Raw genomic sequence first — 17,389 nt, 5'->3', positions numbered from 1 at the left:
TAAATTCTGTTCTGCTATTATGTAACCATGTATTATTGAAGATTACACACAGGATCCATTGATTTGTGTGGCGAGCGTTCATGTGTACCTGGTTTTTGTACAGGGAACTAATCCTATTTCTCTTGTGTTTCTCCCAGGTTGTGGGAACCCCCTGTTACATCTCTCCAGAACTGTGTGAGGGAAAACCCTATAACCAGAAAAGTGACATTTGGGCGCTTGGCTGTGTCCTCTATGAACTTGCTAGCCTTAAGAGGGCATTTGAAGCTGCGGTAAGAATTATCATACCCATCACACCAATAGTCATCAGGGTTTTAGGTGCAGATTACCCTGAATACTTTAGTAAAGTTATATTAGCACATTACAATATAATGAAGAAAAAAGCAAAAAAGCCAGCTCTTCAGCACTAAAAATTCCAACTGTACTTATTATAAATATGAGATTTTTGGCAAAAAATTGCAATTTCTTGAGCTGCCTCGCCACGTCACGGCAAATCTCTTTGGGGCAATCCTATGCTAAAATATTTTTATAAAATGTGCCAGACAGCCTCACATATGAAATAGTAGAACTTCTCTTAGCAGCACTCACCTGGTCTATTTCAATCCCGTACCCATGACTAAAGGCTGCTTTACACGCTGCGATATCGTGACCGATATCGCTAGCGTGGGTTCCCGCCCCCATCGGTTGTGCGACATGGGCAAATCGCTGCCCGTGGCACACAACATCGCGTGGACCCGTCACACTACTTACCTGCCCTGCGACGTCGCTGTGACCAGCGAACCGCCTCCTTTGTAAGGGGGCGGTTCGTTCAGTGTCACAGCGACGTCACAGCAGCGTCACTGAACCGCCGCCCAATAGAAGTGGAGGGGCGGAGATGAGCGGGATGTAACATCCCGCCCACCTCCTTCCTTCCTCATTGCGGGCGGACACAGGTAAGGTGAGGTTCCTCGTTCCTGCGGTGTCACACGGAGCGATGTGTGCTGCCGCAGGAACGAGGAACTACATCGTTACTGCAGCAGCAACAATATTCGAGAATGGACCCCCATGTCACCGATGAGCGATTTTGCACGTTTTTGCAATGATGCAAAATCGCTCATAGGTGTCACACGCAACGGCATCGCTAAAGCGGCCGGATGTGCGTCACAAATTCCGTGACCCCAACGAGATCGCTTGAGCGATGTCGCAGCGTGTAAAGCAGCCTTAAGTCATGGCTGTGGGCAGAACAGGCCCAAGTAAATGCTGCTTGAAGTAAATAGCCTGTGGACAGGGCTTGATGACTGAATGGGAACAGCCACCAACCGCCAAAATCTAGACAGGTGGAATACATCCCAAATTGTGGTGCATAGCAAGGTGGAGGTCAGCCACCGACCAATTTAATGAAGAAAACATTACAATATAAGCAAGTTCTTATACCTTCAGCTAAGTACCTCTAAATATGGATATTCTATAGAATAAGACTAAAAGATATTAGAAATTATCTGGGATCGTCAATATCAGATCTGTGGAGTCCGGCTCTGGACTCCTCCGCTGATCAGCCGTGTGCAGGTTCCTTAGTGTTCTCTTTCCATAATTACCAGATAATACCCCATCCTTTTAGTTCGGTAGTGGCTGTGCCTGGTAGTAAAATTTACTACAGCTTTGCTCATTCAACTGGATAGAACTGTGTGGTGCTGTACCCCATAAACAGTGAGTATCTAGGGAACCTGTCAGGTCCCCTATGCCCCCCAAACCAGCAGCCTTCATACCTGTACGGCCAAATTTCCTCCCTAACCAGCCCTGTATAATGTTATTTATTAATATGAATGTTTTAAAAAAGACTTATAAACCTTGCCTTCCGTATGCTACTTAGGGCCTTGACTAGTCAAAGGGGCATTGTTTCTCCAGACTAGTTGGCCCTTTTTCCATGTTATCATACCCGTTTGTGCCGCTCATTTCGGCCTTGTCAGTGCACTGTAGAAGCGGGGTGTATGCTTCCCGGCTTCATTAGGCGCACTGCGCATGACCATAAGTTGTGAAGACCTCTTACGCACACGTCTTCTCAGCGTAAAAAAACTGGGGAAAACGGGTTTTATGCCGCGCTAAGAGACCACAAGCATAAATATAATAATTTGTTCTTTTATTTAGGTCATTCCAACGCGTTTTGGAGACTCATCTACCTCCTTCCTCAGGGAAAAGAATCTTCTCCCTGAGGAAGGAGGCAAATGAGTCTCCGAAACGCGTTGGGATGACCTAAATAAAAGAACAAATTATTATATTTATGCTTGTGGTCTCTTAGCGCGGCATAAAACCCGTTTTCCCCAGTTTTTTTACGCTGAAAATTTGCTCTGTAACGGGGCCGCTGCTGTACCACCTAAGCGCTCATCCGCGTCTGCAAAGGGGTTGTGACTGGCACAACCCTGCCAGGTGAGTGCATTGCCTTTTTTCTTTTTTCACCCTGTAAACCGGGTAAGACCCTATTGCGCCTTTTCTTCATCTTTCCTTATGGGAGACCCAGACCATGGGTGTATAGCTACTGCCTCCGGAGGACACACAAAGTACTACACTCAAACGTGTAGCTCCTCCATCCGGCTATATACACCCCCTGGATGACAATCTAACCAGTTCAATGCTTTGTGTTTCAGGAGGTCACACACACACATGCATTCTCTGATTTTTCATTTTTAAGATTTTTGATTTCAAAGATATGGAAGAAAAGCGGGTCCAATCTGGACTCCCGGCATGTCCCTTCTCACCCCACTGTGTCGGCGGTGCTGTTAAGGTTGACTTTATAAGGCTGGAGCCTTCACATGCCGTGCTCCTTCGCCATCCCATGGGCTCTGGCTTGAAGTGGGAGCCATCACGGTTCTTTAGGCCCTGCAGAAGACCGGTCTCCATCCGCAGCCCTGTCTGGTTCCTGTCGGACGGAGCGTTTAACAGCCCTCTCCCAGGGACTTGGCCCTGCGCCTCAAAGCTAAGTATTGAGACGCTTTTCAGGGGTCCCGGGTACATTTATTGTGGGGAGAGTGTGTTTTGTTACTTTGTTGTGATTTCCGGCCGGTTCTCTGGGTTTTTCCTGAGAACCGCGCCGACGGTGCCTGCTCGTCGGCCGCATGTAAAAATCTAGGCCCCGGCTTCAGTTGCGGCCTAGTTTCGTTTTCAGCTTCCCCTGCATGATTCATGCAGGGGAAAAGTGTGGCGCCGCCCACCGGCCGTTCAGCAGAGGGGAGGACACTCCTCTCTGAGGAGATGTTTCCCTCCCCTGTATCTCTCCTTGGCCCTCCGTTTTCCCGCTCCTGGGCTAATCCCCGCCCCCCCTCCTCACTCCAGCGCCATTTTATCAGCGTCTCCACACTGATCGGCGCTGGCTGCTGCAGCTCTGCATCCTGGAAGGCAGACGCTTCACTGGGGGTCCGAGCTGTGGAATCCGGAGGGCACACACAGTGGTCATTCGGTCTGGTAAGCCACAACCTCTGGTTGTGGGCTTTTATTATACACTCTCAGGGGTCATTCTACAGGAGTGCATTATTATTATTACTGCAGAGCCTCCACCTCAGCAGCATGTCTGTCACTAGGAGCAAGAAGACTGCTAAGCTGTACGCTATATGCACTGCATGTCAGCTCATTCTGCCAGAACCGAGCACATACCCTCATTGTGAGGCCTGCTCTAACATGGTGGTGCCTCAGCCTGGAGCCTTCTCAGGGGTCCCTCAGGCTGCTCCGGCACCGGTGGCTGAACCCCCGGCTTGGGTAGCATCGTTCTCTAAGGCTATCTCACAGTCCTTTGCCGACTCCATGGGACAGCTGTCCCGGACTCTGTTGTCCATGCAGCAGCCCCCTTCTCAGGGTGCCTCTGCTGCTCCGAGCTCTGCAGAGCTCTCAGAGCAGGTGTTAGGACCCCGTCCTCCTAAACGGAGACGCAGGGACCCTTCTCCTTCCTCGTCCCACTCTGATTCACAAGCTGAGGTGCAAGGCGAGGAGGATACCTTTACTGTGGGCTCAGACGCTACCTCTATGTACCCCATTGATTTATCTGAGGGTGATGCGGATGTTAGTGACTTGATTGCATCCATTAACTCCGTACTGAACCTCAATCCGCCAGTGGCAGAGGAACAAGCCTCTCTGGTAGAAATACACCAGTTTACCTCTCCTAAGAGAGCTAGGAGTACGTTTTTTAACCACTCCAGTTTTCAGACCACTGTTAACAAGCCCAGGGCCTGTCCTGACAAACGCTTTCCAAAGCGTAGTTCTGATGACCGTTTTCCCTTTCCACCAGAGGTGGTTAAGGAGTGGGCTCATTCCCCAAAGGTGGACCCTCCGGTGTCGAGAATCTCAGCCCGGACAGTCGTATCTGTGGCCGATGGCACCTCTCTTAAAGATCCCACTGACCGCCAGGTTGACCTTCTGGCCAAATCTGTATATGAGGCGGCAGGAGCCTCGTTCTCCCCGTCTTTTGCAGCAGTGTGGGCTCTTAAGGCAGTCTCTGCCTCTCTGGCAGAAATACATTCCCTCGCCAGGGACTCTATGCCCGAGATGGTTGCCTTGACCTCCCAGGCTTCGGCTTTTTCATCCTACGCCATGTCTGCTATTCTGGAGGCCTCTCACCGCACGGCGGTGGCTTCCGCTAATTCTCTCGCGATGCGCAGGATCTTGTGGCTTCGAGAGTGGAAAGCAGACGCTTCTTCCAAGAAGTACCTTGCTGGGCTCCCTTTTGCTGGGTCCCGGCTGTTCGGTGAACAACTGGATGAAATTATTAAGGAAGCTACTGGCGGGAAGAGTACTTCCTTGCCACAAACTAAAACCAGGAAACCTGTCCAGGGCAGGAACCAGTCGAGGTTTCGCTCCTTTCGTTCCTCTAACTGGTCATCCTCTAAGCCCTCAGCCTCGTCCACTAACTCAGCCAAGGATCGAAAACCCAGCTGGCGCACGAAGCCGCGTCCTCAGAAGAGCGGAGGAGCCGCTGCCACTAAGGCAGCCTCCTCTTGACTATCTGGCTGCGCCAGCAACGGCCTTGGTCGGTGGCAGGCTCTCCCACTTTGGCGACGTGTGGTTCCAACACGTCTCCGATCAGTGGGTGCGGGATATCATCTCCCACGGCTACAGGATAGAATTTTCTTCCAGCCCGCCAAACAGATTTTTTCTGTCCACTCCCCCCTGCTCCAAGGCCGCCGCCTTCTCTCAGGCCGTGGCATCCTTGCAGGCCAACGGAGTAATTGTTCCGGTTCCCGCCCGGGAACGGTTCAGAGGTTTCTACTCAAACCTCTTCCTAGTCCCCAAGAAGGACGGTTCCTTCCGGCCTATCCTGGACCTCAAGCTTCTCAACAAGCATGTTCAGGTGCGGCGCTTTCGCATGGAATCTCTGAGATCGGTCATTGCCTCAATGACCCAAGGAGATTTTCTAGCATCCATCGACATCAGAGATGCCTATCTGCATGTGCCAATTGCAGTTTCACACCAGCGTTGGCTACGCTTTGCAATCGGAGAGGAACATTTCCAATTCGTGGCTCTCCCCTTCGGGTTAGCCACAGCCCCTCGGGTATTCACCAAGGTCATGGCAGCAGTGGTTGCGGTCCTGCATCTCCAGGGGTTGGCAGTAATCCCCTACCTGGACGACCTTCTAGTCAAGGCCTCATCCAGTGCAGACTGCCAGCGGAGTGTTTCGCTCACTCTCGCCACGCTTGTTCAATTCGGGTGGCTTGTCAATCTGCCCAAGTCCACTCTGACCCCGACCCAGGAACTTACGTACCTAGGGATGCAATTCGAGACTCTGCCGGCACTTGTGAAGCTGCCCTTAGTCAAACAGCAGTCCCTTCATCTGGCGGTGCGCTCTCTGTTGAAGCCCCGCCGTCATTCCATCAGGCACCTCATGCAGGTGCTGGGTCAGATGGTGGCGTCAATGGAAGCGGTTCCCTTTGCCCAGTTCCATCTGCGTCCTCTGCAGCTGGACATTCTCCGCTGTTGGGACAAGCGGACCTCTTCCTTGCACAGGCTAGTGGCTCTGTCGCCGCAGACCAGGAGCTCTCTTCAGTGGTGGCTTCGGCCCCTCTCTCTGTCACAGGGACGCTCCTTCCTGACTCCGTCCTGGGTGATTCTCACCACGGATGCCAGCCTTTCCGGCTGGGGGGCAGTATTTCTCCACCACCGAGCACAGGGCACTTGGACTCCGTCCGAATCAGCCCTCTCGATCAATGTGCTGGAAATCAGGGCTGTTCTTCTAGCTCTCGTGGCCTTTCACCACCTGTTGGCGGGCAAGCACATTCGAGTCCAGTCAGAGAACGCGACAGCGGTTGCCTACATCAATCACCAGGGCGGGACTTGCAGCCGCCTGGCAATGTTGGAAGTTCAACAAATCCTTCAGTGGACGGAGGACTCCAAGTCCACCATATCCGCGGTCCACATCCCAGGCGTAGAAAACTGGGAGGCCGATTATCTCAGCCGTCAAACCGTGGACAGCGGCGAGTGGGCCCTTCATCCGGCAGTGTTCAGATCAATCTGCCGCAAGTGGGGCACTCCGGAAGTGGATCTAATGGCATCCCGGCACAACAACAAGGTTCCGGTTTACGTGGCTCGCTCCCACGATCCTCAGGCCTTGGCAGCGGACGCGCTGGTTCAAGATTGGTCCCAGTTCCGTCTGGCCTATGTGTTTCCCCCTCTAGCTCTCTTGCCCAGGGTTCTGCGCAAGATCAGAATGGAGGGCCGTCGGGTCATAATCATTGCCCCGGACTGGCCCAGGCGAGCTTGGTTCCCAGATCTGCTCCGTCTGTCCGTAGAAATGCCGTGGCATCTCCCGGACCGCCCAGACCTTCTCTCTCAAGGTCCGTTCTTCCGCCAGAATTCTGCGGCTCTCAGATTGACAGCGTGGCTCTTGAGTCCTGGATCCTGACGGCTTCAGGCATTCCTTCCGAGGTCATCTCCACTATGACTCAGGCTCGGAAGTCTTCCTCGGCCAAGATTTACCACAGGGCTTGGAAGATTTTCCTGTCCTGGTGTCGCTCTTCCGGCCATGCTCCTTGGCCGTTCTCCTTGCCGACCATCCTGTCTTTTCTTCAGTCCGGTCTACAGCTAGGACTGTCCCTCAATTCCCTCAAGGGACAGGTGTCGGCTCTGTCGGTATTATTCCAGCGGCGTATCGCCCGACTGGCTCAGGTGCGCACCTTCATGCAGGGCGCATCTCACATCATTCCTCCTTACCGGCGGCCTTTGGATCCTTGGGATCTTAATCTGGTCCTCACGGCTTTACAGAAACCCCCCTTTGAGCCTCTTAGGGAGGTTCCCTTGTTTAGACTTTCACAGAAAGTGGTCTTTCTGGTGGCCATAACTTCTCTCAGGAGAGTCTCTGATTTGGCCGCGCTCTCTTCGGAGTCACCTTTTATGGTTTTTCACCAAGACAAGGTGGTTCTCCGTCCGACTCCGGACTTTCTCCCTAAGGTGGTATCTCCTTTCCACCTTAACCAGGACATTTCATTGCCTTCCCTTTGTCCGGCCCCTGTGCATCGCTTTGAGAAGGCGTTGCATACCTTGGATTTGGTGCGGGCGCTCCGAATCTATGTGTCACGCACCGCCGCTTTTAGGCGGTGCACCTCACTTTTTGTACTAACCACGGGTCAGCGCAAGGGTCTCTCGGCTTCTAAGCCGACCCTAGCTCGTTGGATTAGGTCGGCCATCTCCGATGCCTACCAGCATTCTCAGGTGCTCCCACCGCCAGGGATTAAGGCGCACTCGACCAGAGCTGTCGGTGCCTCCTGGGCTTTCAGGCACCAGGCTACGGCTCAGCAGGTTTGTCAGGCTGCCACTTGGTCTAGTCTGCACACCTTTTCGAAGCACTACCAAGTGCATGCTCATGCTTCGGCAGATGCGAGCTTGGGCAGACGCATCCTTCAGGCAGCTGTCGCCCACTTGTGAAGATAGGTTTTGCCTACTTCTCAGTCTTGGTTATTTCCCACCCATGGACTGCTTTGAGACATCCCATGGTCTGGGTCTCCCATAAGGAACGATGAAGAAAAAGAGAATTTTGTTTACTTACCGTAAATTCTTTTTCTTATAGTTCCGACATGGGAGACCCAGCACCCTCCCTGTTGCCTGTTTGCAGTTCTTGTTCCGTGTGTTTTCACCGGCTGTTGTTGTAGACAGAGGTTCCGTTTTTTTCCGAGTTTTACTCTATCTCTACTTATGGGTGGATGTCCTCCTTCAGCTTTTGCACTGAACTGGTTAGATTGTCATCCAGGGGGTGTATATAGCCGGAGGGAGGAGCTACACGTTTGAGTGTAGTACTTTGTGTGTCCTCCGGAGGCAGTTGCTATACACCCATGGTCTGGGTCTCCCATGTCGGAACTATAAGAAAAAGAATTTACGGTAAGTAAACAAAATTCTCTTTTTTCTCTCCTATCACAGCACACGTCTTCTAAAATTCCGGTCATGTGCAATGCTCCTAATGAAGCCATGAAATATACACCCTGCTTCAAAGGCGCACTGACGCGGCCAAAAGGAGCTGTGCACATGCGCGAGATTTCCAGGAGCTGGCAGTGACACTGGCTCGTGGACATCATGTTATAATGCGTACAGAGGCGTGATAACATGGAAAGAAGACCGACTAGTCTGGGGAAACTATACCCCATCGACTAGTCAAGGCCCTAATTAGCATATGGAAGCAAGGTTTATCAGTCTTTTTTTTAAACATTCCTTTTAGTCAATAGCATTATATGTACAGGACTGATTAGGGAGGGAATTTGGGCATACAGGTATGAATACTACTGGGTTGAAGGGCATACAGGACCTGACAGGTTCCCTTTAACATTTGATTAGTTTGTGTCCACCGAGCAGGTAGTTGTAGTCTATATTGAGACTGTATGTGAAGAGAAAAAGCCATATTAGCCCCAACCTCCAATCTTTCTAGGAATTGTTCGGGGCCTCTCTGGTCAGCCGCTCGAATCAGTAAGTTATGTCGCTCCCTGAGATATTACATAAGGATAAGGCTGCACATCAAAGTTAGATAATAGTATAATGCTGTAAGCATACCGAAAAACATTGAAGCATACAATGAAAAATGCCACTTGCTAACTTGAAAGTGTGAATAATGAAATGCATACCTGCCATGAATATTAGGAAAAAGGAGATATTTAGCAATCGCATTGATCAATGTAACTGAGCCTCAAAACCTCGTCAAGGTATATCTCTATATTGGGGTCCCTAGCTCTGTGACCCTAACTGTGTGTCATCTCATTGCAATTAAAAACTGTTGTGTGTGGAGAGGGGTAACCAAGGACTTTCTTATATATCTCCTATATAAGCAAGTCCTTGGTTACCCCTCTCCACACACAACAGTTTTTAATTGCAATGAGATGACACACAGTTAGGGTCATAGAGCTAGGGACCCCAATATAGAGATATACCTTGACGAGGTTATGGGGCTCAGTTACATTGATCAATGCGATTGCTAAATATCTCCTTTTTCCTAATTTTCTTGGCAGGTATGCATTTCATTATTCACACTTTCAAGTTAGCAAGTGGCATTTTTCATTGTATGCTTCAGTGTTTTTCGGTATGCTTACAGCATTATACTATTATCTAACTTTGATGTGCAGCCTTATCCTTATGTACTATGTATTTTTTTTGGCTTACACTCATAATATATATTCGTGCTCACTTCAGTTATCCTATTTAGTGCTCCCTGAGATATGTCATCACTTATTAGAAACCTCAGGCTACGTCACAAGTTCTGTTAAAATGAAACCAAATGGACCCAATTATAGTCAATGGGAGATGTCTGGGGGCATTTTACCAAAAATGGACTCAAGACTTATCTGCTAATATGGGTATTATTACAGAAGATTCCTAATATTAAAGGCTGTCAGCACAAAATGACTGTTCAAACCAAGCCAAACACATCTAAGGGGACAGAGCTGTAATAAAAATCCTAAAACCTTTAGTGTCCAAATACTCGGTTGCATTTATTAGACATTATTTGTTCTGTGCATCCTTTGTTGTGCCCGCAGTAACCTTCCACCTATTTGTTTTCTACTTATTTCCTTATTTTTGAGGCTCCTGTAAAGCCATACCTGACAGTCAAGGAAGAGGAGGGAGGAGCACTGAACCGCTCAGCCACGCCAAGTGTGCACATAAGACCTCATTAGCAACTTAGAATAAACAATGATTTCTGGAAAGCGCGGCCATGTGTTTGAATATTAAAGGGAACCTGTCATCAGAAATTTAGCTTGAAACCTAAATGTGTCCCCCTCTGCAGCTCCTGGGCTGCATTCTAGCAAGGTTCCTGTACTTTTTGTGGCCCCTTTTAAACCAAATTAAATACTTTATAAACTTGTACCTTTTGCTATGTAAATCTTGTAAATCGTCCATGGGGGCGGGCTCTCTGGTGACCGTTGCTGTTCCTCCAGCACATTGACGCCGTCCCCCCACGCTCCATTTCATCCATCAGGACACCGCCCACTGCACCCGAGGTGCCGCCCACGCCAGGATCGCTGGTGACGTGTGTCACAAGTACGAGATTATGGGCAGCGCTGTGATTGCATCGCAAGTGCCCGCCCATAATCTCGTGGATGCGCTTTCCCCCACTGCCTCCAGCGTTCTGCGCAAGCGCTCGCCGGCCAAACGACCTGACGTCACCTCCTTCCCATCTTACCCTGCAGCAGGGCAAGATGGGAAAGAGGTGATGTCGGGTCATCTGGCCAGCAAGCGCTTGCGCAGAACGCCAGAGGAAGAGGGGAAAGTGCGGTCACGAGGTTATGGGCGGCATTTGCTGATGACACAGCGCCGCCCATAACCTCGTGCCTGCGCAAAACGTCACCAGCGGTCACACATGCACACAGTGCACAGTCCCGCTACAGTCGCACAGCGCATGCGCGGGACCACGGGCGCCCAGGGGCGGCGTCCTGAGATATGAAATTCAGCGTTGGGGGGCGGCTTAAATCTGCTGGAGGAACAGCAACGGTCACCAGACAGCCTGCCCCCATGGATAATTTACAAAATTTACATAGCAAAAGGTACAAGTTTATAAAGTATTTAATTTGGTTTAAAAGGGGCCACAAAAAGTACAGGAACCTTGCTAGAATGCAGCCCACAAGCTGCAGAGGGGGAAACTTTTAGGTTTCAAGCTAAATTTCTGATGACAGGTTCCCTTTAAGTGTATAATTTCTATTAGAGCTATATTATGTACAAAAGGGGCCTAGCACCATTTCATATACATAGAGTTACATGTGCCATGTGCCAAAGTAAACATGAATACAACAAACAAAGTGCACATATGAGGCGCCAAATAAACCCTCAATAATTAATTGTAATGATTAGTCAGTGGACCATAGCATATAAAGTGCATGAAAATCATTTTATTAACAACTAGTGGCAAAAAAAACGTCATAAAACCATTTAAAATTGAGTGAAAACTCACAAACAGAGAGGCAACCTATCTGGACAATTGTATAATGAAGTCATACATACAGTACAGACCAAAAGTTTGGACACACCTTCTCATTCAAAGAGTTTTCTTTATTTTCAGGACTCTGAATATTGTAGATTCACATTGAAGGCATCAAACCTATGAATTAACACATGTGGAATGAAATACTTAAAAAAGTGTGAAACAGCTGAAAATATGTCTTATATTCTAGGTTCTTCAAAGTAGCCACCTTTTGCTTTGATTACTGCTTTGCACACTCTTGGCATTCTCTTGATGAGCTTCAAGAAGTAGTCACCGGAAATGGTCTTCCAACAGTCTTGAATGAGTTCCCAGAGATGTTTTGCACTTGTTGGCCCTTTTGCCTTCACTCTCAGGTCCCGCTCACCCCAAACCATCTCGATTGGGTTCAGGTCTGGTGACTGTGGAGACCAGGTTATCTGGTGTAGCACCCCATCACTCTCCTTCTTAGTCAAATAGCCCTTACACAGCCTGGAGGTGTGTTTGAGGTCATTGGCCTAATAATAATAATAAATAATAATTGGCCTGTTGAAAAATAAATGATGATCCAACTAAACGCAAACTGGATGGAATAGCACGCCGCTGCAAGATGCTGTGGTAGCCATGCTGGTCCAGTATACCTTCAGTTTTGAATAAATCCCCAACAGTGTCACCAGCAAAGCATCACCACACCATCACACCTCCTCCTCCATGCTTCACGGTGGGAACCAGCCATGTAGAGTCCATCCGTTCACCTTTTCTACAAAGACACGGTGGTTGGATCCAAACATCTCAAATTTGGACTCATCAGACCAAAGCACAGATTTCCACTGGTCTAATGTCCATTCCTTGTGTTCTTTAGCCCAAACATGTCTCTTCTGCTTGTTGCCTGTCCTCAGCAGTGGTTTCCTAGCAGCTATTTTACCATGAAGGCCTGCTGCACAAAGTCTCCTCTTAACAGTTGTTCTAGAGATGAGAAGGTGTGTCCAAACTTTTGGTCTGTACTGTAGTTCGCATATTACAATAATACCTGGTTGTATATGATTATGCAAGGTAGCACAATAGTCTAAACTCTAGTCTAGAGACATTCAAGCCACACTCTACACACCATCCACACTAGCTACAGCAGGTGGTTAGGAAGTTTATTGTGGTATAGATTATTGCGCTACCTTGCATAATCATATACGGTACTTACGGTACTTTTATAACAACCAGGTATTGTTGTAATATGCTAACTATAAATGGCTTCATTATACAATGTTCCAGATAGGTTGCCTCTCTGTGAGTTTTCTCTCAATTTTAAATGGTTTTATGATGTCTTTTTGCCACTATTTGTTAATAAAATGATTTTCATGCACTTTATCTGCTATGGTCCACTGACTAATCATTACAATTAATTATTGAGGGTTTATTTGGTGCCTCAGATGTGCACTTTGTATGTTGTATTCTATTAGAGCTATGTCTCCTACAAAGTGCTGTGTTTCGTGACGTTACACTAAATGTACTGGAGATTTAAGAAGAATTCAGATCTCTTTTTTATGATTTTGTAAAATTTAAGGAAATCTGTCAGTAGATTTTTGCTATTTAAAGGGACTTTGTCAGCAGGTTTCTGCAATGTAACCTGACAATAGCATTCTGCAATAGTTAAGATAGACAGGTCAGCCCTGCATCTGTTATCTCAGTCTTTTTTTGTTTACCTGCAATGTTAGTATAAGCCTCTTATCTTTATCATTAGTGGGTCTCAGCAGTGTGTGAGCTGTAGTCTGACTCCTCCCCCTTCTGTGACTAGCTGCTTCTGTCTATGGGAATGTGCACTAAAAGCCTGGTGTGGGTGGGGGTAGCTCTCAGAGCTCTGCTATATACAAAATCTAAAATCTTTCACTGTGTCAGAATGGCTTCACACAGAAATATAAGTGATACAGCGTTGAACTCAGGGTCTCTTTGCCTACATCATGCTACTCTCAGATGAGGCAGCAAAAACCTGCTGACAGATTCCCTTTAATCTAAATCATAATATAGAGCAAGATAGCCTGATTCCAGGGATATGTCACTTACTGTACTGTGCTTTATAGTTTCAATACAATCAGTGTTTTATCAGCAGGAGATTATTACCACAGGACTAGGCATCACGTGCACAGCAGTGAGGTCTGTATAATCCTGCCCCCACCAATGACACTGCTAGCTGACAATGCACAGTGTACACAGGAGCTGCCAGTCAGGGGAGGGGTAATGGGGTTATACTACAGCCCAGAAGTCTAAAGCGGGCTTTACACGCTACGATATCGTTAATTCATCATCGTCGGTGTCACGTTGTTTGTGACGCACATCCGGCGTCATTAACGATATCTCAGTGTGTGACACTATGAGCGACCTTAAACAATCACAAAAGAGGTCAAAAACCAAAAATCGTTTTCTGCTCATTAGCGATGTTGTTCCTCGTTCCGCAGGAGCGACAAACATCTCCTTACCTGCCTCCACCGGCAATGCGGAAGGAAGGAGGTGGGCGGGATGTTACGTTCCGCTCATCTCCGCACCTCCGCTTCTATTGGACGCTGCAGAGCAGGTATGGGCATGTAACGGGGGTAAGCGAGGTTGTGCGGCACAGGCAGCGATCGCACAACCGACGGGGGTGGGTACGATCGCTTGCGATCTCGCTAGCGAGATCGCAGCATGTAAAGCACTCTTCAGTTCTGCTACACCTGCATTAGACAAAACAGGGATTTTAGCAAAACTGCGCCAAGCAGCCTAGTAAGTGATACATCGCTGGAATCAAGCTTTCTTCATACATCATGCTGCTCTTACATTGTATAGCTTACAGATTCCCTTTTTAAAAAGCCACATTGGTTACAATAGGAAAATATTTCCCTTTCACCAGTTTTCATAAATCTCCTCCAATATTATGTCAGCTATTTAAATGCAGAAAAAAAATTACAATAAATGTTTAGAAGCACAGCTCTTGATCTAGGTCTGTGTGACCTCTCTAACACTGTTTTTTTTTGCTTGTGACATGATGGTTTCACGTTAATATAGCCAACATCCCTGTGGCATAGAAAGGAAATACCTTTCCTGGAAACCAGCACATACCTGGTGTGTGAGCCATGGCGTCTGTAGTGAGATGCTATCTGCCATCTACCGCCTCAGAAATAGGAGAAACAACTGTGATCTCAGCATTGTCATGGATCTTAGTGAGGGCTTTGTTCTCACGCTGCTTTTTTGCAGTAAAGCAGCTGATTAGCACGGCGGCTCAGTGGTTAGCACTGCACTCTTGTGGTGGCTCAGTGGTTAGCACTGCAGTCTTGCAGCCCTGGGGTCCTGGGTTCTAGTCTCACTAAGGACACCATCTGCAAGGAGTTTGTATGTTCTCCCTGTGTTTGTGTGGGTTTCCTCCGGGTTTTCCGGTTTCCTCCCACGTTCCAAAAACATACAGATAGGGAATTTAGACTGTGAGCCCCAATGGGGACAGAGCTGCCAATGTATGTAAAGCGCTGTGGAATTAATAGTGCTATATAAATGAATAAATATTATTATTATTATAAAAAAGCAGGTTGTTCTGTGTTTTTTGTTGCATTTTTTGTAGATTATGTTTCATTTCTATGCTGCTTTTTACAGCACAAGCAAAAGCCATGAGATTTTAGACATCTTATACACACACTTTTTTTCCCTGACTGAAATGGAAAACTGAACTGCTGCGTTTTTTAAAGAAGCAGCATGTCATCTCGTTCAGCACCGTATTTTCACCATTGAAAGCAATGAGAAAGTGCGAAATCATGTACTGTAGACAAATGACACAGCAAAAACGCAGCCAAAAAACACAGCAAAAAATGCCGCAAAACCACCCACAACCCAAGCACTCAGGGAGACTGGGCCCGGCCGCAGTGATGTCAGGTCAGCTGAAAGTTGACCTGACATCACCGGATCTCAGAGGTCACGGAGCCCGGGGGTCACTTCATGGGGAGAGGGAACTGCAGTACCGCCGCTCAGAGGCAGAATTGGCTGAACAAGGTATTTAGATAAAGCCTTCCCTACCAGTTTTACAGTGATGTGGCCACTATTGCAGAGCCTCTTTAATATCCAGGAATGAAAGCAGTGAAGCCATCTGTTAACGTGCAATGATTGGGGAAACGGGATCTCCTTTAAAGCATAGTGATCCAGGCAGTAAACCATATGGATATACAGTACAGACCAAAGGTTTGGACACACCTTCTCATTCAAAGAGTTTTCTTTATTTTCATGACTCTGAAAATTGTAGATTCACATTGAAGGTATGAAAACTATGAAATAACACATGTGGAATGAAATACTTAACAAAAAAGTGTGAAACAACTGAAAATATGTCTTATATTCTAGGTTCTTCAAAGTAGCCACCTTTTGCTTTGATTACTTCTTTGCACACTCTTGGCATTCTCTTGATGAGCTTCAAGAGGTAGTCACCGGAAATGGTCTTCCAACAGTCATGAAGGAGGTCCCAGAGATGCTTAGCACTTGTTGGCCCTTTTGCCTTCACTCTGCGGTCCAGCTCACCCCAAACCATCTCGATTGGGTTCAGGTCTGGTGACTGGAGACCAGGTCATCTGGCGTAGCATCCCATCACTCTCCTTCTTAGACATATAGCCCTTACACAGCCTGGAGGTGTGTTTGGTGTCATTGTCCTGTTGAAAAATTAATGATGGTCCAACTAAGCGCAAACCGGATGGAATAGCACACCGCTGCAAGATGCTGTGGTAGCCATGCTGGTTCTGTATGCCTTCAATTTTGAATAAATCCCCAACAGTGTCACCAGCAAAGCACCCCCACACCATCACACCTCCTCCTCCATGCTTCATGGTGTGAACCAGGCATGTAGACTCCATCCGTGCGTCGCACAAAAACACGATGGTTGGATCCAAAAATCTCAAATTTGGACTCATCAGAAAAAGGCACAGGTCTAATGTCCATTCTTTGTGTTCTTTAGCCCAATCAAGTCTCTTCTGCTTGTTGCCTGTCCTTAGCAGTGGTTTCCTAGCAGCTATTCTACCATGAAGGCCTGCTGCATAAAGTCTCCTCCTCTTAACAGTTGTTCTAGAGATATGTCTGCTGCTAGAACTCTGTGTGGCATTGACCTGGTCTTTAATCTAATCTGCTGTTAACCTGCGATTTCTGAGGCTGGTGAATCGGATAAACTTATCCTCCGCAGCAGAGGTGACTCTTGGTCTTCCTTTCCTGGGGCAGTCTTCATGTGAGCCAGTTTCTTTGTAGCGTTTGATGGTATTTGCCACTGCACTTGGGGAAACTTTCAAAGTTTTCCCAATTTTTTAGACTGACTGACCTTCATTTCTTAAAGTAATGATGGCCACTCGTTTTTCTTTACTCAGCTGCTTTTTTCTTGCCATAATACAAATTTTAACAGTCTATTCAGTAGGACTATCAGCTGTGTATCCACCAAACTTCTGCACAACACAACTGATGGTCCCAACCCCATTTATAAGGCACGATATTCCACTTATTAAACCTGACAGGGCACACCTGTGAAGTGAAAACTATTTCCGGTGACTACCTCTTGAAGCTCATCAAGAGAATGCCAAGAGTGTGCAAAGCAGTAATCAAAGCAAAAGGTGGCTACTTTGAAGAACCTAGAATATAAGACATATTTACTGTTGTTTCACACTTTTTTGTTAAGTATTTCATTCCACATGTGTTAATTCATAGTTTTGATGCCTTCAATGTGAATCTACAATTTTCAGAGTCATGAAAATAAAGAAAACTCTTTGAATGAGAAGGTGTGTCCAAACTTTTGGTCTGTACTGTATAATCAGGGTGTCTATCAAAACAAATCAGAAAAAAATAATTTGTCCCTACACCTAGGATAGCAGCACGTATAAGTCTGCCAGTGTAGTGACAGGAGGGTCAGCCTTCGGTGAGTGGGGGCGCCACTTCACATCTAGGGTGTCAACCTCCGCTGCGAGGAAAGGAAACATTAGGGGAATAGTGCTGCACCCCTCCCCTCTGTGTATTTAAAATTAGTTGTACTTA

General features: G+C 47.5%; 1 protein-coding gene across 1 annotated transcript in view; it reads left to right on the top strand.

Annotated features, from left to right (window-relative positions):
• Positions 1–17,389, top strand: part of NEK8 (NIMA related kinase 8) — a 145,414-nt gene that overhangs the window by 48,305 nt on the left and 79,720 nt on the right. Inside the window, exon 4 of the mRNA XM_075333189.1 lies at positions 138–269. Within this exon, the coding sequence (XP_075189304.1) occupies positions 138–269 (132 nt within the window). The remainder of the gene's footprint in view (positions 1–137; positions 270–17,389) is intronic.

The sequence above is a fragment of the Anomaloglossus baeobatrachus genome, chromosome 2, assembly GCF_048569485.1.
Source record: "Anomaloglossus baeobatrachus isolate aAnoBae1 chromosome 2, aAnoBae1.hap1, whole genome shotgun sequence".
NCBI lineage: Eukaryota > Metazoa > Chordata > Amphibia > Anura > Aromobatidae > Anomaloglossus > Anomaloglossus baeobatrachus.
Note: the sequence above shows the minus strand (reverse complement) of the source record. Positions and strands in the feature narration are given on the sequence as shown.